Below are 27,031 nucleotides of genomic sequence, written 5' to 3'. Positions count from 1 at the left end.
GCTTTCTAGCACCTGTGGTTCGTGGGGATGTTTGGTGACTAGTTGGATATTAGCTGGCTCAAAGGTCAGTGGAGGTGACGCCTCCTCCCTCACAATGAGCAAGGAGCAGTTTGTAAAACCAGGAAGTGAAACTGCAGGACCTTGACTACTGGTCAAAAGAATGGGACAAAAGTTACATCTCTGCCCTGGGTGAAGACCTGACATTATGAACTTCCTGAAAGGTTATAAGATTACTCTAGTGGAGGCTTTCTGGTAGAGAACAAAGACTTGCCTCTTCCCTTACTTAATAGTACATCCAAATGAGCCTGTCAATCACCTGGACATAAAAATGGCCCTCACTTGTGTTCTAGAGAATTTATAAATAGCACAAAGTCTACCTAAAGTGTAGTCTGCAAGTCACTTTGCTCATTGTCTGCTCCCAGACCTTAAGAGTATGTTCTCAAGCCAGGTGTGGTGATGCATGCCTTTAATTCCAGCACTCAGGAGGCAGAGGTAGGAGGATCGCCATGAGTTCAAGGCCACCCTGAGACTGCATAGTGAGTTCCAGGTCAGCTTGGACTACAGCAAGACCGTACCTCAAAAAAAATGTAAGAAGTGTGTTCTCTTATATAAATATATAAATAAACTATTTAGTGTCTATACTAAAAACTCTGTGTCTCCTTTGAATTCTTTCAACTAAAATAGGGGTGCAAAAGCAAGTGCTAATGACAGAAAGATGGAGTATTATGGGACAAGAACTTACGTTACTGTGGTAGTTTGAACGTGTGTCCCACCATAGACTCGGGTGTTTTATTAAAGCGCGTAACTTGGATTTCCAGCCATCTGGCTAGAAGACGTTTCACTGGAGGTGAATTTGGGGAGCCCAGTCCTAAGGTGTATTTGGAGGCAGATCTGAATTCTGGCCAAAGGCATGCAGAGCAGCTGAGCTCTGGTGGGGTCCCTGCTGTTTGCCGCTGGTTTTGTGCTTGTTGCTTGTGGCTTTTGCTGGCTGGTGGTGGCTGCTCCCCGTTTGGATGTATGCAGGCTGCTTCTGCCATGGATGGAGCATGTCCCCCGGACCTGTAAGTTTGTTGTAAATCCCTTTCTCCCCTAACCTGTGCCTCGCTTGGATGTTCACCAGCAATGCGGAGCTGACCTCAACTATTACCCATCAATGTAACTAATAAGGGTACAGATTTATGGTTTTCTGGTTGTGGCTCTGGGACTATTTTACGGACTATAAAAGTGCATGCACTCTCTTCCATGGTGCACCATGTTATTCAGTCTAAATTGAGTCTGGGTTCCCAGCCACATTTGGCTCAATACAAGATTTTTCTCATTTCCTTTAAAGCAGAATTAATAGCCAGACCCGGTGGCACAAGCCTATAGTTCAAACACTTGGGAGGTAGAGGTAGAGGAAGGGAGATTGCTATCTTGAGGGTAACCTGAGCCACACAGAAAAACTCTGCCTTAAGGGGGAAAACATGGAAAGGAAAGAGAAGGAAACAGTTGTCATTTTACAGTGACAAACCAGAACTATCTCTAAGAACAGCAATAATCAGCGGCGGGGAAGATTGTTCAGTGGTTAAAGGCAGCTCAGCTGTTAAGGTACTTGTCTGCAAAGCCTGCAGGCCCAGGTTCAATTCTTGAGCAACCTCTGTAAATCCATTGCAAAACAAGTGGTGCCGGTGTTTGGCATTCATTTGCATACACAAGAGGCCCTTATTCACCCATGTGCAAATAAGTAAATAAGTTAAAAAATAAATAAAAGCAGCCAGTGAGATAGAAAGAAGATGAAAAGGGGGCTGGAGAGATGGCTTAGTGATTAAGACACATGCCTGAGAAGCCTAAGGACCCAGGTCCCACATAAGCCAGATGCACATGGTGGTGCATGTCTGAAATTCATTTGCAGGGGCTAGAGGCCCTGGTGCGCCCTCCTTCTCTCTCCCCCTCACCCCTTTCTCTGTCTCTAATAAATAAATAAAAATAAATATTTTTTTAAAAGAAGAAGATGATGAAAAGGGACAGGACTTAAGAGGATGGTGTTGTATATATGTAAGTAGAACAGATTACTGAGAGTGGAAAGAACTAAATGAGGTCAGGGGAAGAGATTAAGCAAAGGAAGGCTGGGGGACGGTTAACCAAAACCTAACAGAGTATGAATAAATCATATGGAAACCTACTTTTTTGGGCAATGACATACCCAGAAGCCATAGATTGTTACTAGTACATTTTCAGTGTCAGGGATAGGATACCTTCCAGTGAGTTATTGGTCAGAGAGGTCCCTGATACACCAAAACATTACAGGCCATTGCCAAGGCCCTTGGTTTCCCACCAGGAATAAATGGTAAGACCCTATTGTTGAAGACTCCACATGCTTGGGCTGCAAGGTCACTGAGAAATCCTGCTGGCGATGAGCTGAAAACCTCCTCCATCTAGACCAGCTGATAGAAAGTCAGAAAAGCTACACTGCATGTAACTCCATGGGAGAGAGAGAAATCACCAGTAGAGATAAACAACAGTGAACACTGCAAGGCTTAAGTTGGGTCAGTCAGGCCAAATGAGCCAATGGATGCAATAGTGGCATGACTGTTACAGGGGAAACCAACCACTCTCTACTTTGGACTGGAGGTCCGCTCCATGGGAAGGAATACATGCCTAATACCAAAAACCTATGACAGGGGAGGTCATGGGCCCTAGGAGTGTAACACCTGTTGTTATCTATCTAAATGCATATATTATGTTCACCAAACTGCTGGGTAAGCACTTCACTTAATGTTCATACCCATACATTAATGCTACTCTCACTTTTGATTAGAGAAGTTTCTCTTTTCAGATGGCAGTGACCTTGAGATGACTCAGAAGGCATCATGGTGCTGAGAAGTGACAGAGGAGTGCTCAGCACTGAAACATCTCTATTATACCTTCCAAGGATCAGGGTCCATTGCAGAAGGGGTGGTGGAAAGAATGTAAGAGCCAAAGGAAGGGTAGGACTCCTTGCAATGTAATCTTCCAGACACAAAATGGCCTGGATAGCCATGACCTCTCAATGCCTGACACTACTATACCAAACCATCTTAATAGGAGGAAAAGATCATGACATCAAAATAAAAGAGAGACTGATTGAGAGGGGAAGGGGATATGATGGAGAGTGGAGTTGCCAAGGGGAAAGTCAGGGGAAGGGAATCGTTATGGTTTATTGTCTATATGGAAACTGTCAATAACTTTTTTTAAAAAAAGAAAAGCAACAATCAGTGTTACTGGACCAGACTAGACTGCTCACCCCATCACAAGCCAACTGAGTCTAAAAACTTAAGGTGTTGAGGCAAAGAAGGTAACCTGTTAAAGAAGCTGATTTAACAGAGAAGAAAGGGGAGTCTTGTCACAAAAGTCCTTTTTGGAGCCGGGCATGGTGGCACATGCCTTCAATCCCAGCACTTGGGAAGCACAGTGTTGCAGGCAGGTTCGTGTTGCTGGCATAAATCATCCAACCAAGAACAGCTTCTGGGAATAAAGGGTTGATTTTGTCTTACAGAATTCAGGGGAAGCTCTGTGATGGCAGGGAAAATGATGGCATGAGCAGTGGATGGACATCACACCCTGGCCAACATAAGGTGGACCATAGCAACTGGAAAGTGAGCCAGACACTGGCTATAACACCCATAAGCCTGCCCCCATCAATACACCGCCTCCAGGAGGCATTAATTCCCAAATCTCCATCAGCTGGGAACCCAGCATTCAGAACACCTAAGTTTATGGGGGACACCTGAACCAAACTATCACATTCCGCCTCTCGTCCCCATAAGCTCTTAACTGTCCATGATGTAAAATGCAATGCATTCAGTCCAACTTTCAAAGTCCCCCCATTTTTTATAATCCTAATGATGTTCAAACATCCCCATAATCCAAGGTCATTTAACTGAGCCATAATGCAAAAAAAAAAAAAAATCCCCCAAAACACACAGAATAAACACACTGCAAAATTGCATTGAGCATAGCAAAGAAATATTCAACCAAGATTTAAACAGGGAAAACATCAAACTCTGTAGCTTCAAGTCCAACAACTCTGGCTAATAACAAGTCTCCAAATCCAATAATTCTAACCAGCAACGGGTCTCTGGAGTTCCAATTCAACTCCTCCAGCTAGGCTACTCACAGTCCTGGAAAATTTCATTGGGGGTGGCAGCTCTCCTTAGCAGCCATCTCATGGTCCTGGCATCTCCACTGGGTCTCCATTGCAATCCATGGTTCATCCTCAGGGCTCCAACAGGTCTCCATGCAGGCGACCAGCAAACCTGCTTCACATTGCCCATGGCCGTTTCCAAAACACAAGACCGTGTTGCAAACTCAATGACCCTCTCTTTCCTGCATTTCTTATACTCCACAATACCAGGTAGGGTGCCAATTTGCTAATCCAGGGGGAGAATAAAGCAGACTTTGAAAAACAGGACAGTTCTTGAGCACTCAGGCCCCTTCAAGAGTCTACATTCTTTCTGTTGCCCCAGTGCAGGTCAGCTCGCCCAATCTCAACGGTTGTAATCTCTCAATTGCATCTGAATGGGCAGCAGTTTTGACCCAAAGATTTCATTTTTTTCTGTGCCATATCCTTCTTCTCCCATCAGCCCATTTCTACACAATGCAACCCTGCTCAAGTTCTCAGGACATGGCATAACAAACTTCTCACACAAACTGCTAGCCAAAGCTCTTTCTCACCCTCATAAACAAACCTGAAAGTCTACAGTTCTTACTGCCTTCAGGTCTTTAACTCTGACCAGAACAGTCCATCGAGCTGTACTTACAGCACTGCAGAGGCATCTCTTAGGCCAAGGTTTCAACTCCTTTCACATTCCTCTAGAAAATCGGCACCAAAAGGCCACAGCCACACAGTCAGGTGTCTGGCAGCAACCCCACTCCTGGTACCAACTGTACTGTTGCAGCCAGGTTCACACTGATGGCAGAAATCACCCAACCAAGAGCAGCTTTTGAGAAAAAAAGGTTTATTTTGGCTTACAGACTTGAGGGAAAGATCCATGATGGCATGAGCAGAGGGTGGACATCACCCCCTGCTGGGCTCCTTCCCAGGCAGGTAGGTAATGCTGTGGAAGGACCAGGCCTGCTGGTTCCTCCCAAGGGGTTGAGGAGGAAGATGAGCATCAGACGACTCAGAAACCTCTCCTGGCCACTGGAGAAAAACCATACTGAGTCGGGAGTCTTTTCAAAGCAGGAACTCACAGAAAAAACTCGCTTTATTACTCTGAGCAGTTGCCTATATCATGTTGGGGACAAAGGCGGGGATTTTAGGATGGGGGGGAGAGGTAATGGCCAATAGTAAACTGTGACTATTGAAATGATAATTCCAACTCCTGCGCAGAAGTAGCATGCAAGAAGCCATTAGGTGTCCTGCTGAGTCCTAGCTGGCCAGAGACAGGTCGCCAGACTTTAGCTAGACTCAGGAAGTTCCACTAGGCCTCACGCCTGGGTCTTTCATAGCCCAACAACCCCCTGGCCAACATAAGGTGGACAATAGCAACAAGTTAGTGTGCAAAACACTGTCATGGGGACACTGGTATAACACCCATAAGCCCGCCCCCAACAATACACCGCCTCCATGAGGCATTAATTCCCTAATCTCCATCAGCTGGGAACCTAGCATCCAGAACTGACACTACCTACACAAGCCCATCATAATAGAAGGAAAAGTTTATGGGGGACACCTGAATCAAACCACCACACAGAGCCAGGGTGTGGTGGCGCACGTCTTTAATCCCAGCACTTGGGAGGCAGAGGTAGGAGGGTCACCATGAGTTCGAGGCCACCCTGAGACTACATAGTTAATTCTAGGTCAGCCTGGACCTTGAAACACAAACAACAACAAAAACCAAAGTCTCTGTGGCTCGGGGAACACAGGGCTTTCACAGGCAGAGCAGGAAGAGCACAGCAGACAAGCTATTTGCGAGCAGGTTTCCATCATCCGAGCTACTGTCCCCACCCCCCAGAACACTGTCATGGGTTTTGATCTTCAGAAGCTGCTTCAGTATGTTTCTTTCTTGCACGTGTGTGTGTGTGTGTTTGTGTGTGTGTGTGTGGTCAATGCAAGATGTCTTTTATTGCTCTCAACCTTTTTTTAATTTTAATTTTTTTATTGACAACTTCCATAATTGCAAACTATATCCCATGGTGATCCCTTCCCTCCCCCGACTTTCCCTTTTGAAACTCCACTCTCCATCCTATCCCCTCCCCCTCTCAATCAGTCACTCTTTTATTTTGATGTCATCATCTTTTCCTTCTATTATGATGGGCTTGTGTAGGTAGTGTCAGGCACTGTGAGGTCATGGATATTCAGGCCATTTTGTGTCTGGAGGAGCAGGTTGTAAGGAGTCCTACCCTTCCTTTGGCTCTTACATTCCTTCCACCACCTCTTTCCATTTAGCAGTTAACATCTCAACTACCTCGAGGGCTCTTATTGAGCAAAAAGGATAGGTGGGTAAAAGGCCAAGAGAGATGGGAGCAAGGACCTTGCCACTGGAGCAGCCCTGCTCCCACAGCAGCCAACAGCAAGTGCCAGGCATTGTTCTCAGTACTGGAAGTGCATTATCTCTTTAATCCTTAGCTCAGATAAACAGGTTACTTTAAGCTTGCTGAATGAAGTTGATAGTGTGTGACTCCATTGTTATTTATAGCCTGGTGTGTGGGGGCCTAGTGAGGGAAAGCAATGGCATTCTGTAATTTTGACTTAACACATGGAGTGTGACGGGCCAGAAGGTATGTGACAGAATCTATTCTGCCTGAATTATTCCAGTATGTGAACAAAAACCTCCAGAGCTTTCTCATCTCCTTCCTCCCTCTCTCTCCTAAGCTCTCTCAACAAATGACATCAGTTCCATCCATAATGCACTGATTTTTAAAAATATTTTATTTATTTATTTACTTATTTGCATGTAGAAAGAGTCAGAGAGGAGAGAGAGAGAAAGGGCCCCTTAGCCACTGTAAACAAACTCCAGACGCATTTGCCACTTCATGTATCTGGCTTTACGTGGGTACTTGGGAATTGATCCCGGTTCATTAGGCTTTGCAGGCAAGCACCTTAACTGCTGAGCCATTGCTCCAGGCCAACACTGACTTTTTTTTAAGGATTTTTTTTTGTTGTTGTTAGTTTATTTATTTATTTGAGAGGATAGAGAGAGAAAGAGGCAGAGAGAGAGAGAGAAAGAGAGAGAGAGAGAGAGAGAAAATGGGCACACCAGGGCCTCCAGCCACTGCAAACACATGCACCACCTTGTGAATCTGGCTTATATGGGTCCTGGGGAATCGAGCCTCAAACAGGGGTCCTTAGGCTTCACAGGCAAGCACTTAACCACTAAGCCATTTCTCCAGCCCAAACACTGATTTTTTAAGCTCCTATTTGCTGCATCTTTTCCCAGCTCACTCCATATATGGTATCCCTTCCCACTCAGCTCACCTTCCTTTAGGGTTCTGAATTGAGTCTGGGAGCAGTTACTGACCTGATAGTTGTCTAAAATATTGTGGAATAAGTATTTGATCTTCTTCTCATTTCTTGTGAATAAATTGACTAGTAGCTGGCAGGCCCTAGATAGCTTCAGAATGGGGACTGGTCTCCAGAAAGGCCAAGACAGGACTGGAGAGCCGGTTTTTTCCATCCTATCCCCAACCTTGGGGAAGGGGAGGTGGCTGCAGGTCAAGCTGATCACTAAAGTCCAATGATTTCATCAGTTATGTAAGAAAACCTTCACAAAAGCCCAAAAAGATGAGGCTTGGAGAGTTTCTGGGTTTGTTATTTTTTTAATGTTTTTATATATTATTTGCAAGTAGAGAGAGGAGAGAGACAGAGCGAATGGGCAAACGAACCCCAGATGCATGCACCACTTTGTGCATCTAGCATTATGTGGATACTGGGAAACTGAATCCAGGTTGTTAGGTTTTGCAGGCAAGCATTTTAACTGCTGAGCCATCTCTCCACCCCGTTAGTTTGTTTTTGTTTGGTTTTAAGATGTGGTTTCATGTAGTCCAGGCTAGCCTCAAACTTGCTATGTAATTGAGGATGACCTTGAACTCTTTTTTGGGGGGGGTTTCGAGGTAGGGTCTCACTCTAGCCCAGGCTGACATGGAATTCACTATGTAGTAGTCTCAGGGTGGCCTCGAACTCATGAGGATCCAACCCCTACCTCCCAAGTGTTGGGATTAAATGCATGCGCCACCATGTCCAGTTTGACCTTGAATTCTTGATCCTCTGACTCTACCTTTTGAGTGCTGGGATCACAGACTGTACCGCCATACCTTGGTTTATGCCATACTTGGGTGAAACCTAGGGCTTCATGCATGCTAGGCAAGTACTCTGCCAATGAACACACAGGGATTCCAGGAAGGTTAGAGTGATGTGAAACAGAAATTGACTACACAGCTTAGTGGTGACAGACCCCGAAGTGAATAGCATTCTCCCAGCTAAGTGCAGGAATTGTCCTTGGGGCTGTAGGGGAAAATGTAGGTGATTACACTTTTACACATTACACTGGCCTTTCCTAATCTCTGCACTCTTAGGGAGTCCTTCCATTCTCTTCCTAGAGAATTAAGATCCCTGAGAAGATGGCCCTTTTCTAGAGATCATGACCACAGACACGTGACTCCAGGACTAGACTGTCCAAATCAGCTGCCCATACACAGGCTCATAAAAAACTACAACTTTGGCAAAAAAAAAAAAAAAAAAGCCACAACTTGTAGCATTCAGGAGGCAGAGGTAGGAGGATCGCCATGAGCTGGAGGCCATCCTGAGAGTACATAGTGAATTCCAGGTCAGCCTAGGCTAGAGAAAGACCCTACCTCAAAAAAAAAAAAAACAAGTAAACACAACCTGGGCTGGAGAGATGGCTTAGTGGTTAAGGCACTTGCCTACAAAGCCAAAGGATCCAGGTTCCATTCCCCAGGACCCACATAAGCCAGATGCACAAGGTGGCATATATATCTGGAGTTTGTTTGCAGTAGCTAGAGGCCCTGTTGTGTCCATTCTCTCTCTCCATGCCTCTTTCCTCTCAGTATTTCTCAAATTAAATAATAGTAATAATAATAATAATAATAATAATAATAATAATAATGGCTAGAGAAATGGCTTAGCAGTTACAGCATTTGTCTGAGAATCCAAAGGACCCATGTTCCATTCCCCAGGATCCATGTAAGCCAGATGCAAAAGGGGCACATGCATCTGGTGTTCATGTGCAGTGGCTAGAAGCCTTGGCATGCCCATTATCTCTCTGTCTGTCTCTCTTTTCTCTCTCTCTTTCTATCTATCTCTGCTTGCAAATTAATAAATACATAGTATTTTAAATTAATTATAAAAAACAGCCTGAGCCTTGAGGTGGGCATCTGAAATTACCTCTTGCCTTCTGGGACAAGAGCTCCACCCTTGCTTCCTTCTCTTATGTTCTGAGCTTAAACCCTAAGCCCCCTCCTCTTCTTTGTCCTAAAGCTTTAAACTAGGCCTTTAATTTCAGCACTTGGAAGGCAGAGGTAGGAGGATCTCTGTGACTTCAAGGGCAGCCTGAGAACACATAGTGAATTCCAGGTCAGACTGGGCTAGAGCAAGACCCTATCTTGGAGGGGATGGGGGTGGGGGAAAACTTTAAGCTAAAATAAAATCTTTCTGAACCTTATCTGGCCTGTATATTTCATTCTTCAAAGTCATAAGACATGGTAGGTTGTGGGAACATCCCAAATTATTGTGTGTTGCCATATATTGTTGCATTGATAGAGGAACAATTCCTGTATCAAGAGTGGGACATATCCCAACTCCATGTGGCCAGAACTTTCTTGCCCTTAGGGCACTTCCAGACCTGACTCTATGTAACTCTCCACCCAGCTATTTTAATCAGCCAAAGAAACCATCCTTTGTAATAAACTTGTAAACAAAAGTGTTTCCCTGGATTCTGTGATCTGCTTTAGTAAACTATTAAGGCCTAAAGAGGTAAGTCCTGGAACTCCCAACTGACAGCGGGCACAGCAGGCTGACCCTTGGGTAAACCAATGTGAGGCTTGCAACTGGTCTTGGAAGTGGGAAGGAGCCCTGTGGAGTTGAGTCTTTACAAGACCTGTGGGATCTTCTACCACAGCCCAGTACACTGTGACAGAATTGAGTAGAATGACAGGACACACAGCTAGTGTCACCTGGCTCTTGGTGGGGAGAAATCTGTGACTAGGGATCATGGAACTCTTCTGTGTTGATTGTGGAGTAGGAGTGACATGGAGGGCTGGAGAGATGGCTTAACCGTTAGGGCACGTGCCTACAAAGCCAAAGGACTCGGGTTTGATTCTCCAGTACCCACATAAAGCCAGATGCACAAGGTGACACATGCGTCTGGAGTTTGTTTGCAGTGGCTAGAGGCCCTGGTGTGCCCATGCCCTCTCTACCTGCCTCTTTCCCTCTCCTTCTGTCTCAAATAAATAAGTAAATAAAATATTTTTTAAAGAGTGATATGGGAATTTTGGGGTTCTCTGCCAATGCATCAAAATACACCAATGCACTAATAATGTTGGGATTACAACAATGCACCAATAAATAACAACAGACCAATGGCTTTGGAGTTGCTGTAATGCACCAATAATGTTGGGGTGTCCCTGGATTTATTTTGTCTAATTAATTCAAAGAATCGACATCTATAGATGAGAGGGTAAAGTTGGTGAGACTATTAGATTAATTGAAAGACAGACAAGAAAGCAGAGTGACCTCCTGCCCATTAAAAGGCAGGAGGGGGTTGAAGGTCCCCTAGTGCCTCAATCTGGGGTCAGCTTTAAGTTCTGAGTGGAGGTTGAGCATAACCATCCAGGATGCTAAGTTTTGAGGATGAGTTTGACCAACCACAGTGCCAGGATCAGGTTTCCAGGAATCTTAATTTTAGGAAAACAGAACTCATTCCCAGGAAGGGACTCAAGTTGTTTATGGACAAACAGATTTAGGGAACTCCTTTAAGCAAGAGATAGAGGCCGATCTTCTCTGACTTCTAGCATTGTGGAGACCACAGGGCAGGCTCAAGGTCACCACTTGCTTTTTCTTTCAGGGGCCCAGTCACCACAAACTGCCTCAGGAGTGCAGGAGAAATTGATTGGCGCTTGTTTCTATCTTCCTAGTCTTGCTCTGCCCTGCTGTAGGGGTTAAACTCAGGGTGGGGGTCAGGGATAAGCAGCTGGTGGGCTTTGCAGTACACCAGGAAGGATTTTGGTGTCTGTTCCCTTTGTAGATTAGGATTTGTTCCTGCAACAAGTGAGCAGGTGCACAGACCATCTCCCTGTCGCCACTGAACAGCTCTCTCATCCACAAAACAAGTTCTTCCCCATTATGACACCCTTTAAAAAAAAAGCCCTTTTGACAGCTTTAATGTCTAGGCAATGAACCGTGATAATTTCCACCCCAACTTTTTTTCTTTTTTTTTTTTGGTTTTCCGAGGTAGGGTCTCGTTCTAGCCCAGGCTGACGTGGAATTAACTCTGTAGTCTCAGGGTGGCCTGGAACTCACAGCAATCTTACCTCTGCCTCCCGAGTGAGTGCTGGGATTAAAGGCGTGCGCCACCCCACCCGGCTCCACCCCACCCTTTTAGACTTTGAGCACAAAGGTTCGCTCACACTCTCTCCTGGGACCCAGCCCTAATTCCTGTTTACTTGCCTTGCCCTGAACCCAGCTGTGAGGAAAAACCCTCAGCCCCGGCATCACAAGCCATCTCAGGCCTTGATCACGCCGGCTCGGGCGCTTGGAATGCCAACCAGGGCGACTCTGCTTTTCCCTGCGGGTCACACAGTAGGTAAGTACTTCCCACGGCTTCAAACCCTGACTGCCAGGTCTAATCCAAGCCAACCAATGAACCTCACTGCCTGCGGCAAACGAAGCAATCAGGTGTTAACGGATCGGGGAGAAAGCGGGCCCGGGCCCGAGAGCATCTCGCCCCAGTCCCAGATGCAGGCCTCGCTCTGAGGATGTCCGCCGGGGACGCGCGTCCTTCCGAGGGGCTCGGCGACCTCACGTGACTCTGGTCGGTGTAGGCGCCCGCGAAGCAGGTACCCGCGAGCCCGGCTCTGCCCGCCTGTCTAACCAAACGCCCCAGCGTCCCCGGGTTCCCGGCGCCGGGCGGGGCGGGGCGGGCTCTGGGTCTCCGGCGAGGAAGGGCCGCGGCCGCGGGCCCCACGCGGCGACCCGGAGGGGCGGGGCGCTGGAGGCTGGCTCTCGGGGGCGGGGCCTGTGTGGGCGTGGCTACCCTCTGGGGGGCGTGGTCCGGGAAATTCCCCGGGGGCGGGGCTCGGCGCGGCGGTCAGCTGAGCGGCGCGGGGCGGGGCGGGTCGCGAGGTCGCGCGTCACCCCCCAGCCGGCCGCCGCGCCGGCCCGCCGCCTCCCCGGCAGAGCTCCGGCAGGCTTCGGCGGCGGTCGCGGAGCTCTCCTCCCGGGAAGGATGCCGCGGCAGCAGTGACGCCGCCCAGGGAAGCCGGTCGCCGGGGCTGGTGAGCCCGGGCGGAGGGGGCGGCAGGGGCTGGGCGGGCGCGGCGACTGCTGTCGTGCCTGGAAGCGGTTCCCGGGGCCGCGCACGCTCCCCAGCCTGCCGGGGCGAGGGTGGTGAAGCCGGCCGGCCGGGGCGTCCCTCCGCCCTGGGAAGGCTTCCAGGCCCGGGAGGATCGCGATCCGGTGTGAAAGGGCCACGGGGTGGGAGTGGGGGTGGCGGCCACCCCAGGGAACCCTCCTCTCTCCAGATTGGTGGAACACCTGCTTGGCTGGCTGTAGGTGATTTCACGTGCGGGTCACGGAGGTGGTTTGAAGGTGACAGCCTCGCACAGGTTGAGAACGATTAAGCGGACCGTATAATGATATGAGGAGGAAGTGGGTGAAACGTACACCTTTGGAGCACATGAGGACGCTCTTTAGAGAGGTGGCCCCGGAGCAGCCGCCCCTCTCCAAGACCTCAGAGAAGGCTACATGAACCATTGTGCCTGGGAGACTGTGACATGCACATGCACACATATGTACATATAGTACATACATGAAGAGAGAGAATATTTGGTAGGCTGAGAACCTCAAAGGAATTGCTTTTACGTAGGCAGTCTTTAAATTGGAGGCAGTAAAGGAGGCACTGAGAAATGAAACTAGCCTCAGGCCTGGCTTCCACTACGAAGAGGACTCTAGTGTAGAAATGAACGCCAGAGGTGGTAAAGGATGGAATAGGAAACTAGAGCCCTATGAAAGTGTGGGCTCTTTTGACCTAAGGGGAGAAGTGGGGAGCCCATGATGAGGTAGAGGGCCTTTGCGAAGCCTCGGCCACAACCAAGGGCAGCACTGGATTGGATAGGACAAGCGGAGTTTCATTGTGGTCTGGAGAGAAAGGCCTACGAGTATTTTCAGTGTGTGTGCGCGTGTCTTTGATCTGTTTTTACACTGAGCCAGTTTTAGGAGGTTTTTTTTCTGCATCGTGTACAACAACTGTAAAAGTAACAGTGCAGTTTTTACAACTGACTTTTAGGTTTCATAGTATGCTCTTTGTGTGTGTGTGCATTAGAGAGAGGGAGGGAGAAAAGAGAGAGGAAGAGAAAGAATAAACATTTGAAGAGGCTAAGAAGCCCCTCCCCGACAGGCTTGAAAGGACATGGACACTGTATTACCTTCCTACCTGGTATGCATACTCATCCTCAGACCTGCTTCCCTCACGTTCATGGAAACTTGGCATGTTATTTAGAATTTAAGGAATAGTAAAGCCAAGATCCAAAAAGAGGAAGAAATGAAACCTCTTTAGGACTAAATATGGCTGGGCATGGTGGCGCATGCTTTTACTCCCGGTGCTAGGGAGGCAGAGGCAGGAGGATTGCTAAGAATTCAAGGCTAGCCTGAGACTACAGAGTCAGTTACAGGTCAGCCTGGGCTAGAGTAAAACCTTACTTCTCGGATTGTTTGCAGTGATGGGAAAAAACAGTTCTGATTTTTTAAAATATGTTTTAAAAGGTGTCTTTACGAGTTTGGGATGAATGTCACAGGACTGTAGGAAATTCACAATACCAGCACATGGAGTTTGTCCCTTACACGGCAGGAGCATTTTACAGGTGTTGGACTTAAAAAAGACGTTATAATGCTCTATTTTCATTTCAGTTCAGTAAACACTTGCTGAGAGCCTGTTGTGTGCCCATCTCCAGCAAGGAAAAATCGAGAGGACATGGATGGGAGAAGATGACGGCAGTGATTGCCGAAAGGGCTGAGGTGGAAATGCACATGCCTTTCAAGTGCTTGGGAGAGCTTGTCCTGCGGGATGTCATGTGTGAGCTGGACGTTGAGACTACCCTGTGGAAGTGTGCCAGGGCAAATGGGAGCCAGAGATCTGAGGCAGAGGATGAGGAGAGGGAAGGACACGGAGATTTTGAAAGTAGGGAACTGGGAGCCTTTTTCAGTGGTACAAGTGGTCACATGAGGAGGTGACACTGGTACATGGATAGGAAAAGCCACATCTGTCTTGCTTCTTTAAACCTGTCTTGTATGCGAATGCTTGTGCTCACGGGTGACTCACAGAACAAACCATGAGGGCTGGAGGTGGTGGAGTGATGACACGTGCAAAGCTTTAGTTTTAATCCCCAGCACCGCGGACTATATGTGTGTGTGTGTACATACGTACATATGTGCATATGTTCAGAGGTTTTGAAGGCAGTGGGATTGAAATGGAAAGATGCATGCTTTTGGAATTCATTCTAAAGATATCTGTTGGGTATATTTTTCCTTACATGTGTAACAGGATGTTTTAGTGGTAGGACCAGAGCAGTAGACAAAACCCCCTATTCTACATGGAGCCCTAACATTGCGAAAGTCCAGGCAGAATAAAGGGCCAAGCTTTAGCCTATAGGGCTAGAGAGTGAGGGGGGGGGCGGTTTAGTAGCGTTTTGGAGGTGGAAGTGACTTGGGAGAAGAGGGAATGGGAGGAAGAAAGCATTTCTCCCAGCTTCCTGCTTTAGCGACCCCATTAAGTCTACTCCTGGGGTCTTAGTGATACACAAGATCACTCTGGCATTCCCATCATGTGAAGGTCAGGCTGCTTTTCCTCGGTTGGTAGTACATGCCTTCCACAGTGCTGATTGGTTTTGTCATGCAATGTTGGAATCGGCTCCGGCCCTTTGTGAATGTCCACTTCACGCTGCCATGGCCAGCTGTTGGTTCTGATCAAGAGACAGGTTTTCATCATTTAAAACTAAGGTAGGGTTCGATCCTGTCAGTGCTTTATTAGAAAATGTGAAGACTCAGCTACGTTGGGGTAAAGGACGAGGCTTCTCTTTGTCTCTTTGTCTGGTGTTCAGTGAGCAGAAGTCAGCGTAAGGTAGAGTCGACTTGGCACACGACCTTCTGGCAGTCAGAACCATCCTGTAATGGAAGTGACAGTGCCTGCTGCTGGTGTGGTCTGTCGTTCGTATCCAAGCCTGCTTTATGTGTCCATGCACCACAGAAGCCAGCCAAGACATTCTTGTGTTGGATAAATCATAGTAGATTATGTCCATGGCCAACTCAAAAATGAGATTTATGCCTGTTGTCTACAAGGTCAGGTCATTGCTGTAATTACTTGACCTTTTGGATGAAGAAAATTAATGTCTATTGGTAGGAATGCAGGCAGCAGATCTGGGAAGAAAAGCTAGGAAATTTTGCTTTCTTACCTACCAGCTAGTTCTCCAATCTTCCTTGTTCGTGAAATCTTGCCAAATCCTGTGCTCAGTTAATAGGTCCTTAATCACTAAATATCTTGGTGGTTTTGAGAGAATCTCACACTATAGCCCAGACTGGTAAAGAACTCCTGGCCTCAGATTTTCGGCAGTCCTGCCTCAGCCTCCCACGTGTTGATGTTAGAGGCACGCACCACCCCATGCCCATCATAGTAAATAACATCTTTGTTTAGAAACGGTGCTTCTTATCTAAGTCAGTTGGATTTTCATGAGTAATTCTGTTACTAGATAGAACCTCAGAATACTTTTTCCCCCAGTTTCTGTACTCTTTGAAGATATGTATGTGCAAAGACATACCTGTGTGACTCTGTTTGCCCGATTGAATGCAGCTCAAGATGAAGCTACAAGTTTAGAGACTTAAGTGTTCTTTAACTGGTATTCTACCATTAGATATTTCACAAGTGTACCATACAGCATTAACATATGACGGTGCCTTGAAAATATTCTAATGTCAGGCTGGGCATGGTGGTGCACTGCCTTTAATCCCCATACTCGGAGGCAGAGGTAAGAGGACCACCATGAGTTCGAGGCCAGCCTGAGACTCCATAGTGAATTCCAGGTCAGCCTGAGCTAGAGTGAGACCCTACCTCCAAAAACAAAAACAAAATTTTAGTTATATATGTCATTAGATTCAAAATTACTTTAAATTGCTTTTAGTAAAATTTTGGAAATATTTGCATCTTATGTTTGTCATAACTTTTTACTCACTATGAAATTTGAATTACAGGATATTTTTTCTTTTTTTTTTTATAATTAAGTTTCAGCAAGGTGTGGTGGCACATGCCTTTAATCCCAGCATTCTTTTTTTAATTAATTAATTTATTTATTTATTTGAGAGCTGCGGCGAACCCCCTGACCAGCAGGAGAAGAACGACCAGCAAACGAAGATCCTTCTTGATCACACTTTATTGGAGAGCCTCTTGGTTAACAGGAAAGCTGATGGCGAGGGGCGAGGGGCGCAGGAGTGTAGCTGCTTTTATAGGGCAGAATACTACGGGGCGCCTGCTGGTTGGCTGCCACAGGCTCACCCGCCCACAGGAGCCACGGGATAGGCTTGGGAGAAGGTACGTCAAGCGCATGCGCAACCTCAAGCGAGGTTGGCGCCAAGGCGTTGCCTAAATAAGGAAATGTTTACCTCAAGACTGGCAGGAAGCCAGCGCCATCTTGTAATGGCGTTTGCATTGGCTCCCTACAGAGAGCGACAGACACAGAGAGAAAGACAGAGGGAGAGAGAGAGAATGGGCGCGCCAGGGCTTCCAGCCTCTGCAAACGAACTCCAGACGCGTGTGCCCCCTTGTGCATCTGGCTAACATGGGACCTGGGGAACCGAGCCTCGAACCAGGGTCCTTAGGCTTCACAGGCAAGCGCTTAACCACTAAGCCATCTCTCCAGCCCAGGATATTTTTTCCTAATGACATTGGATTAGCAATTTACCATAAGCAGACAGTTGTATGTTTTTGTGAGAGACCATAGTTTGCCTGGGGCTGTGGGTATGTCTGTTCTGAATGTGGAACTATGATCATATTGGAAAGTTAAGCATATATTTGAAGGATTGCTGAGCCAAGAATGATCACCATTCACTAGTAAATAATCCCCAGAGGTCAGGTCACTTCCAAGGCCACACATTTGGCTATAAGTACAGTGATTTTTCTACTGCCTCCCTTAGCACATTCCTGCTTTTTTTCTAGTGTTTTTGTGAAATGTAAGCAACCTGAAAAAGTGAGAAGCACTGACAACTGGAACTAATTTTAGCTTGACTATAGTATGGCTTGTAAAGGCGAAGGAGGGTAAATATAAGAAGCTTTAAGGGAACCTCTTCACCCTTCCCTTCTCTCCTCCCTTTTTCCTGGCTTCCTCCTTCCCCTCTCTTCCCTTCCCCTCTTCTTTCCCTTCTTTTCCTCCTTTTTGAAAAAATGATTAAAAGGAAATTTGTTTCCAGATATATGCTTGGTGAGCCTGTTAGCTCAGGAGGCTGAGGCAGGAAGATTGTAAGTTTGAGGTCAGCTGGGCCACATAACTAGACTCTGGCTGAAAATAATTAAGAAGGGAACTGACTGAGGGAAGGGGAAGATTTGTACATATGCTGAGCACATCTATAGCTATCTGCATAGAAACTTTTTAGTTTTGCTTTTAAAAAAATCCTTGATTTGTATTTATTTATGGGAGAGAGAGAGACTGGGAGAGGGAGAGAGAGAATGGGTGTGACAGGGCCTCCAGCCACTGCAAAGGAACCCCAGATTCCAGACGCATGCACCCCCTGGCTTACATGGGTCCTGGGGACTCAAACCGAGGTCCTTTGGCTTTGCAGTCACACACGTTAACTGCTAAGCCATCTCTCCAGCCCTGCATAGAAACTTAAAAAAAAAAAAAAAAAGGTCTGTTGGGCCAGACATGGTGGCTTATTATAGACTTCATAGGAATGTGTTTCTCAGCACCTGGGGTTTCTAGTATGTGACTTTTCCATAGGAACCGCTGCCATGTCCCACCAACCTCTGAGCTCCCTGACTGAAAAGGGGGACAGCTCCAGTGAAATCCCAGGAAATGGACCCCCCAGCCTGGCTCACCCCAGCTTGGATACATTCACCCCAGAGGAGCTGCTGCAACAGATGAAGGAACTCCTGGTTGAGAACCACCAGCTGAAAGGTTAGCTGCCGCGTCTGTCATTGTCTCATGAGGCTGGTCAGTGAGCTTGCATCTCTGGCTGTTTCCCTAGAGAAGAAACAGCACAGGATGAGTTTGAGAGAGGCTAAAACACTTCCTGTTGTTTACCTCTGGATACAAATAGGACTATAAGGTATATTCTGTTTAGGACTGGGAAGGAAGTCAGTAAAGCACTTGACTTACAAGCATGAAGACCTGAGTTTGATCTTCAGTACCTCCAGACTGAGTGGGGCAAGCCTGTAACCCCAAAGCTCAGCGGTAGAGACAAGATCCCTGGAGCCCACTGAGTAACCAGTGTAACCTAATTTGTGAGTTCTAGGCCAATGAGAGACCCTGTCTCCAAAAAAAGTATTTTTTTGTTCAAAAAAAAAAAAGGTATTTGGTTTAGGGGGTGAGTGGTAAGACCTGGCCAGGCACTGAGACAGATCCCTGGCACTGCACAAAAAAAAGTATTCCATCTCAGATTAGTCCATTGAAGAGGGAAAAGGTGACTGATTGCATACTTGTAAAGCATCCTGAGCCAGGCGTGGTGGTAAAATGCTATAATCCTAGCTCCAAAGACAGAGGTTAGAGAATCCCAAATTCAGTGCCACCCGGGGCTAGCTAGGGAGGTGAGATGGTGATGGTGTTGGGGGCGGGGCAGGAGTGGGATTCTGATATCCCAAGCCAAGGCTTTTCGCTGGACACATGTTCTAATGCAAGAGTGCTAAGACTTTGCTCATTAATAGGAATTTGTGTATCCAAATCAATTTTATTTCGGCGGGCGGGGTGGAGGCGGACTTTATTTTTTGGAACAAGGTTTCATGTAGTCCCCATGCTGGCCTTGATCCTCCTAGCTCTGCTTCCCAAGTGCTGGGATTACAGGCCGGGCTATTTGTTTATGAAATGGGATTCATGTAGCATAGGCTGGCTCTAAACCAGTAAGTCTCTGCTCAGGCTCCAAGGGCCAGGATTATAGACATGAGCCACCTCACAAGGGTGGCCTTGAACCTCCTACCTCTGCCTCCCAAGTGCTGAGATTAAAGGCATGTGCCACCATGCCTGGCTCCTTCTAGGAACTTTTATGCACTACAAATGATGTTTAGGTATGCTAATCTGATCCACATGCAAAACCCGCTCACCTCAGTGTGTGTCTTTTCCCTGTTGTCCCTTAGCTCAGGCCAGTGTGACATAGTTAGATTCTGTAGTGAACTGGTCAAAGAGGAAGGCTGACTCACGTAATTCTATTGGTTTCCCTGCTGTGTGCCGCCCTCTTTGTGAACTCCACACAGAAGCCATGAAGCTGAACAATCAAGCTATGAAAGGACGGTTTGAGGAGCTTTCAGCCTGGACAGAGAAGCAGAAAGAAGAACGCCAGCTTTTTGAGCTACAGAGCAAAGAAGCTAAGGAGCGCCTGGCGGCCTTGAGTCATGAAAACGAGATGCTGCGGGCAGAGCTAGCAACACTGAGAAGGAACTCAGAAAGGTCGTTTGAGGTGAGCAGATGGGTCAAGGGTGATTTTGTTTTCTTGTTGTGTGCAGTAGGATGTTGTTGATCTTAGATTAAACCTTCCATGGCTCAGGCTGTCCTGGTGTTTTACAGGGCCTTATTTTAATTAATTTATTTATTTGACACAGAAAGAGGGAGAGAGAGAGAATGGGCGCACCAGGGCCTCCAGCCACTGCAAACGAACTCCAGATGTGTGCGCCCCCTTGTGCATCTGGCTAATGTGGGTCCTAGGGAATCGAACCTGGGTCCTTTGGCTTTGCAGGCAAACGCCTTAACTGTGAAGCCATCCCTCCAGCCCTTCACAGAGCCTTAAAAGAATGTTTTTGCTGAAAACATTGGTTCCAACTAGGAATCATATATAGTCTCTGGGAGAAAGAAATTTAGAAGGCCTTATTCATACTGATTGTATATTGAATATTGAGGGCTGGAGAGATGGCTCAGCAGTTAAAGGCACTTCTTTGCAAAGCCTGCAAAACTGGATCAGCCCAGTAACCATGGAAAACCAGTTGCACAAAGTGGCACTTGTATCTGGAGTTCATTTGCCCTAGCAAGCCTGTTCTCATTCTCTCATTGTCTCTCTGCTTCCAAATAAACAAATACAGGGTTTTTTTTTTTTATTTTGTTTTAGAGAGAGAAACAAAGAGAGAGAAATAGCACACCAGGAACCTCAGCAACTGCAGTCGAATTCCAGACACTTGTGCCACCTAGTGGGCATGTGCAACCTTGCACTTGCCTCACCTTTGTGCATCTGGCTTATGTAGGATCTGGAGAGTCAAACATGGGTCCTTAGGCTTTGCAGACAAGCACCTTAACCATGAAGCCATACTTTTTTAAAAAAAAAAAGTCTTTATTTATTTATTTGAGAGAGAGAGAATAGGCACGCCAGGGCCTCCAGCAAGTACAAACAAACTCCAGACACATATGCCACCTTTGCATCTAGCTTACATGAGTCCTGGGGAATTGAGCCTGTGTTCCTAAGCTTTGCAGGCAAATGCCTTATCCACTAAGCCATCTCTCCAGCCCCTAATATACTTTTTTTGTGTTTTGAGGCAAGCCCAACAGACTGGCTTTTTTTTTTGCTTTTTTTTTTTTTGGTTTTCTGAGGTAGGGTCTCACTGTAGCCCAGGCTGACCTGGAATTCACTCTGTAGTCTCAGGGTGGTCTCGAACTCACAGCAATCCTCCTACCTCTGCCTCCCGAGTGCTGGGACTAAAGGCGTGCGCCACCACGCCCGGCCTTCAGACTGGCTTTTTTAATGTAAGAGAGAGATCGAGAGCGAGAGAGAGAATCAGCATTCCAGGACCTCCAGCCAGTGCAGTAAAACTCCAGACAGGTGCAACACCTTGTGCACATGTGCAACCTTAAGTGCTTGCGTCACTTTGTGCATCTGGCTTACATGGGACCTGGAGAGTCGAACATGGATCCTTAGGCTTTGCAAGCAAGCCTCTTAACTGCTAAGCCTTCTCTCCAGCCCCCACCCTCCCAAATATACCTTTAAAAAGAATATTGAGAACCAGGTATAATAGTTTATACTCTATTTTTCTGAAGTAGATGGATTGAGAGTTAGAAGCCAGCCTGGGCTATAGAGTAAGATCCTAGCTTAAATAACTAGAGGTGAAAATAAAGAATATTAGCATTATACATTAGTGTTTTGTACTGATTAGAACATCTAATTGTTAGTTTTTTGTTTGTTACTCATAATTTTATTTTTTGATCTTGTCCTTTCTCGTAGTCTGTAAATGGAGATTATCTCCTTTGCAATTCCCTTTTAAACAGTGGTTTGGCAGTGCTATGTTGTGATGGGAGGCTAGCTGTAGAGTTGTCATGGTAAAGAGGAATGTAGGCACATTTTAGCCGACCCAAAGATCCTAGGAAGGGAGTAAATGTCAATGACAGTGGTGTAGACGCAGCAGAGTTCATCTGAAGGCCCTCCTGGTATTCCAAGCTTCACTTAGCTGGACATCTGCTGTCCATCTGATTTCCAAACCTGGCATTTAATCTTGCAAAGGATGTATGCCATACAACAGATTCCAATTAGAATATTCCCTCCCAGGCTGGAGAGATGGCTCTTGCCTGCAGTGCCTAACAACCCATGTTCAATTCCCCAGTACACACATAATGCCAGATGCACAAAGTGGGGCATGCATCTGGAGTTTGTTTGCAGTGGCTAGAGGCCCTGGCACACCCATATTCTCTCACTTTCTCTCCTTGCAAACAAATAAATAAAAATAAAAAACAATACAAAATAAATTTAAAAAATACTCCCTCCTGAAGGGAGGAAGGAGTCAAGAGGTCTATAAGAACCGAAACTTAAAAGCATTTGTTTTCCTTTGATACAGTCTTAGGGAGGTTCTTGTAACCTTTATACCCTGACTTAAGTCTCCTGAACTTCTTCCTCCCTGTAGGAGGAAATGTTTCAATTTCTAATTGACATTGGTCAAAGCCTGGCCTTTGTTTATCATTCCTATAATCTTAGGGAGTGGTCCTGTGACCTTTTTAAGTTTTTGTTGTTGTTGTTGTTGTTCAGCAAATAAAAATCTATCCTAGGTCTGGGATGTAGTTCAATGATAGGATACTTGCTTAGTATGCACAAGACCTTTTATCCATTCCCCACCAAGGAAAATACTCTTAGTGGAGTCAGGAGTGATGATTTCTAATAAGGCATGACCACTACCTAAGCATACTTCCTTGTTCAGGGCCAGGGAGTACCCATCTTTGCATTGTTTTCATTCTTTAATTTTTTTTATTTTTATTTATTTATTTGAGAGTGACAGAGAAAGAAAGAGGCAGAGAGAGATAGAGACAGAAAATGGCCACACTAGAGCCTCCAGCCACTGCAAATGAACACCAGACGCGTGCGCCCCCTTGTGCATCTGGCTAACACGGGTCCTGGGGAATCGAGCCTTGAACCAGGGTCCTTAGGCTTCACAGGCAAGCACTAAATCGCTAAGCCATCGCTCCAGCCCTAAATTTGTTTTTCTAAACTGGGGTCATTACTGAGAGAGGTTGTTCAGACTCTGGCCTTTTCTTGCAGCACAACTCTCCTGTTCACAGTGAGTTGCTTCTTGTAGAAGCCTGTGGGGAAGAGAAAGTGTTCCCTTGGTAGGATCTGGGGCATGTCAGGCTGTAAGTCAATATCTGTACCTTGTCTTTAACTTTTCATGGGCTAGCTACTTTACAGTCCATCCACGCGTCTTTGTCTGTCAGTCTGGTTCTGCTACCGACCCTGAGGGCCTGTTTTCTGTTTCTGAGGAAACCTGGGGAAGGAAGGGATCACATTCAATTTGGGTGTATGTGTGTGAAAATTATCAGTTGAAAACAACTCAACTCAGCAATGTTGACTGCACGTTTAAGATTACATTTTTAAATTACTTGTTTCAAGAGTGCACCAATTATGTTTAGTCATGCTGTAAATTTCTAAGTGGTATTAAGACTTTTCTTTAAAAACTGGTCTGCCAATGTCAAGTGATGGTCCCTTTGTACCCATCCAGTTCTTGAATTAAGGAAGACTTAAAGACCAACTCTTTTGGAGAGAATGATTTTCCTCCTCCTATATTAGGGTTGGAACAGGGTGATTTCTCGGTGATTTTCTACAGTGTTTTCCCCTCCCTCCATTTGGGAGAAGACAACCACATCCCAGAAGTTCTCAATAAATTTTTATTAAGCTGAAAAAATAAAATAAAACAAAATAAAAGCTGGTCTGAAGGTTAGTTGAGTTGGGTGTGAGTCAAATGTGGTGGCACACCCTTGAATTCCAACATTAGGGAAGCTAAAGTAGGAGGATCATGAGTTCAAGGCCAATCTATGACACCTTGTCACAAACAAAACACAATGTGTGTGTGTGTGTGTGTGTGTGTGTGCGCGCGCGCGCAGAGAGAGAGAGAGTTTTCTGTTACTCTAGGGTATCTGAGCTTTGAGTTTGGAAAGAGAAGTGTGTTTTCATGTATGTCAGAGCCATGGAGGTTGTCTGGAGAGGGATTTGGAGACCTGGAGAGTCACACCAGAAGAGCCTATGGACTGACCATATATATAATACAGTAAGTAGCACATCTTTTCTTCTGACCCAAGAAAACTGAGGCTAGGGACTTCCATGAATCTGCTGCAGGTCATAGCCCTAGTGATTATCAAAGGATAGACTAGATCTGCTTTCCATACTTGAGTAAAAGCACCATATCTAAACAGGATCTTTCTCCTATTACTGCCATACTCATCCTTAGCCACTAGAGAACTGCAAATTAAAACCGCCTTGAGATAGCATCTTAGTCCAGTCTGAGTTGCTTTCATCAAGAGAACTGATAACAGACATTGGCAAGAAGTGCAAACTAGTACAGCCATTATATGGAAATCACTATGAAAGTTTCTAAACAAAATTAGAAATAGAACTGCCATAAGACCCAGCCATACCACTCCTGAGCATATGCCTGAAGGACACCAGATCTTACTACAGAGATACTTGTACAGCCATGTTTACTGGTGCTCTGTTCACAACAGCTAGGAAGTGAAACTGACCTGGATGCTAGAGATGTTGAACACTTTTTGCAAGCAAGCACCTTTAATTGCTGAGCCGTCTTCCCAGCCCCTACTGAACACACTTTAAAAAATACTTATTGGGGGCTGGAGAGATGGCTTAGCGGTTAAGCGCTTGCCTGTGAAGCCTAAGGACCCTGGTTCGAGACTTGATTCCCCAGGACCCACGTTAGCCAGATGCACAAGGGGGCGCACGCATCTGGAGTTCGTTTGCAGTGGCTGGAGGCCCTGGTGCACCCATTCTCTCCTCTCTCTCTCTCTCTCTCTCTCTCTCTCTCTCTCTCTCTCTCTCTGTCACTCTCAAATAAATAAATAAAATAACCAAAAAAAATTTTTTTGAAAAAATACTTATTGGTTATTTGTGTGTCTTAAAAACAAAAACTGTCTCTTTTCTTATCCCACTTGGTGCTTGGATGCTTTGCTTTTTGGATGTTTAGTTTTTGCAGTTGTTCATTAAAAGGTTCCTTCACGATAAAAGAAACGATGAGCAAAGTGAACAGACCGTGAAGTCCCTGCCAGCTGCACTTCAGACACGATGCGATGCGTAGCTGCTGCTTTTATCCAAAATGTGTAAAGACCTTCCAACTTTGATACTTATCTCCAGATTTTAAATTTTGTTACTTCTCACAGATTTACCTTGAGCAATCCCAAACCACCCAACACACAGTAATATACCCACCAGCTGTCATACTGGGAGGGTGGGAGACCTTCCACTGTGTCTTGAGTCAAGTCACATCCTGGTGCTTTGGCCTTTGACGTCACGTGATGGGTATAAGGATTGTGGGGGTAAGGCATTTGTGGGGAAGAAAGGAGGTTAGAGTTGGACATAACAGGTTTTTGCCCTTATTTACTAGAACTGTGAAATATAACTTCTGAGTCTGCCATTGCCAGTCTGGTTGGTTGTTTTCATGATTACTGATTATTCCATTGTACTGTGGAAGTGTTTTCTTCCTGTCATTGTTATTTTATTTCTTAATTTTTTAAAAAAATATTTGATTTTTATTTATTTATTTTAGAGAAGGAAAGAAGCAGAGAGAGAGAGAGGGAGGATGGGCACTCAAGGGCTTCCAGCCATTGCAAATGAACTCCAGATGCATGCACCACCTTGTGCATCTGGCTTACGTGGGTCCTGGGGAATCAAACTGAGGTCCTTTGGCTTTGCGGGCAAGCACCCTAACCACTAAGCCCTCTCTAGCCCTAAATATATATTTATTTGCACTTTGCATGCATGTACACAAATATTTGTGCTATTGTCTCTTGCCATTACAAACAAAAACCCATTCAGCTTTATATGGTAGCTGGGGAATTAAACCCAGTTAGTCGGGCTAGAGAGATGACTAAGTCATTAAGGCGCTTGCCTGTGAATCTGAAGGACCCAGGTTTGATTCTCCAGGACCCACATAAGCCAGATGCACAAGGTGGCACATGCATCTGCTGTTTGTTTGTAGTGGCTGGAGGCCCTGGCATTGCCCATTCTCTCTCTATTGAATAAATAAATAAATAGATAAAATACTTTTTAAATAAGAAAAACCCAGTTAGTAAACTTTGCAAACAAGTACCTTAACTGTTGAGATGTCTCCCCAGCCCTAAGAAGTTATTTAAAATCTTTATTATTAGGGCTGGAGAGATGGCCTAGTGGTTAAGGCATGTGCCTGCAAAGCCTAAGGAACCAGGTTCAATTCCCCAGAACTCATGTAAATCACATACACATGGTGGCACATGTGTCTGGAGTTTGTTTGCAGTGGCTAGAGGCCCTGGCATGCCCATTCTCTCTGTCTGCCTCCCTCCCTTCCTGTATCTCTAATAAAGAAATTAAAATAATATAAAGTTTTCATTATTAGACTACAACAAGATAATGCAAACATTCCTCTGTGTGTGGGGACAGGGTACTGGGGGTTGAATTCAGGGCTTCACACATATAACACAGTCTCTCTTAACAATCAGCTACCCCCCCAGCCCCAAATTTCCACTTTAAACCATATACCAAAATAAGTTATCAAAGGTTGGGAAGATAGCTTGCCTTGCAGTCAGGAGGACCTGAGTTTAACCCCAGAACACACATAAAACTGCTGGGCATGTGGGCACAGCACTTGTAATCCCAGCCCTGAAGAAGCTGAGACAGGAGGATCCCTGGGGCTCTTTGGCCAGCAAGTTTAGCCTAAATGGTAAACTCCAAGCCAGTGAGAGACCATGTCCCCAAGAAGGTGGTTGGGGTCCTGAGGATGATACCCGAGATTGCCCTCTGGCTTCCACACTGCGGTGCACACAAGCATGTGCATATGCACACGTGTTCACACACACACACACACACACACACACACACACACACACACACACAGGCATGGGGTGAAGTGTTATAAAGCTGCCTTGTCCGTGCGGTGCCCACAGTTAAGTTTAATGGCGAGGCCATTCCTTAGATTTGTGTATTCACTGCTCTCTGTTACCCAGGACACCACTGGTGACTCCAGGCTGCCCAGGGCTGAAGCCGAGCAGGAGGTTGAGCAGCTGAGGACCCAGGTGGCACGCCTCCAGGCCGAGAAGGCAGACCTGCTGGGCATCGTCTCTGAGCTCCAGCTCAAGCTCAATTCCAGTGGCTTGTCGGAAGACTCCTTTGTTGAGATCAGGATGACTGTAAGAGTTTGGGTCA

At 46.1% G+C, this 27,031-nt stretch overlaps 1 protein-coding gene across 2 annotated transcripts in view; it reads left to right on the top strand.

Annotated features, from left to right (window-relative positions):
- Positions 1-11,633: 11,633 nt before the first annotated feature.
- Positions 11,634-27,031, top strand: part of Optn (optineurin) — a 57,207-nt gene continuing 41,809 nt past the window's right edge. Inside the window, exons 1-4 of one of the 2 annotated variants that reach the window (XM_045135199.1) lie at positions 11,634-11,780; positions 18,175-18,351; positions 19,641-19,843; positions 26,833-27,015. In XM_045135199.1, coding sequence (XP_044991134.1) covers positions 11,735-11,780; positions 18,175-18,351; positions 19,641-19,843; positions 26,833-27,015 — 609 coding nt within the window. In that variant the 5' untranslated portion in view covers positions 11,634-11,734. Of the gene's footprint in view, positions 11,781-12,348; positions 12,472-18,174; positions 18,352-19,640; positions 19,844-26,832; positions 27,016-27,031 lie in introns of those variants that run through there. The other variant, XM_045135200.1, reaches the window with a different exon arrangement.

The sequence above is a fragment of the Jaculus jaculus genome, chromosome 15 (assembly GCF_020740685.1).
Source record: "Jaculus jaculus isolate mJacJac1 chromosome 15, mJacJac1.mat.Y.cur, whole genome shotgun sequence".
Lineage (NCBI taxonomy): Eukaryota > Metazoa > Chordata > Mammalia > Rodentia > Dipodidae > Jaculus > Jaculus jaculus.
Note: the sequence above shows the minus strand (reverse complement) of the source record. Positions and strands in the feature narration are given on the sequence as shown.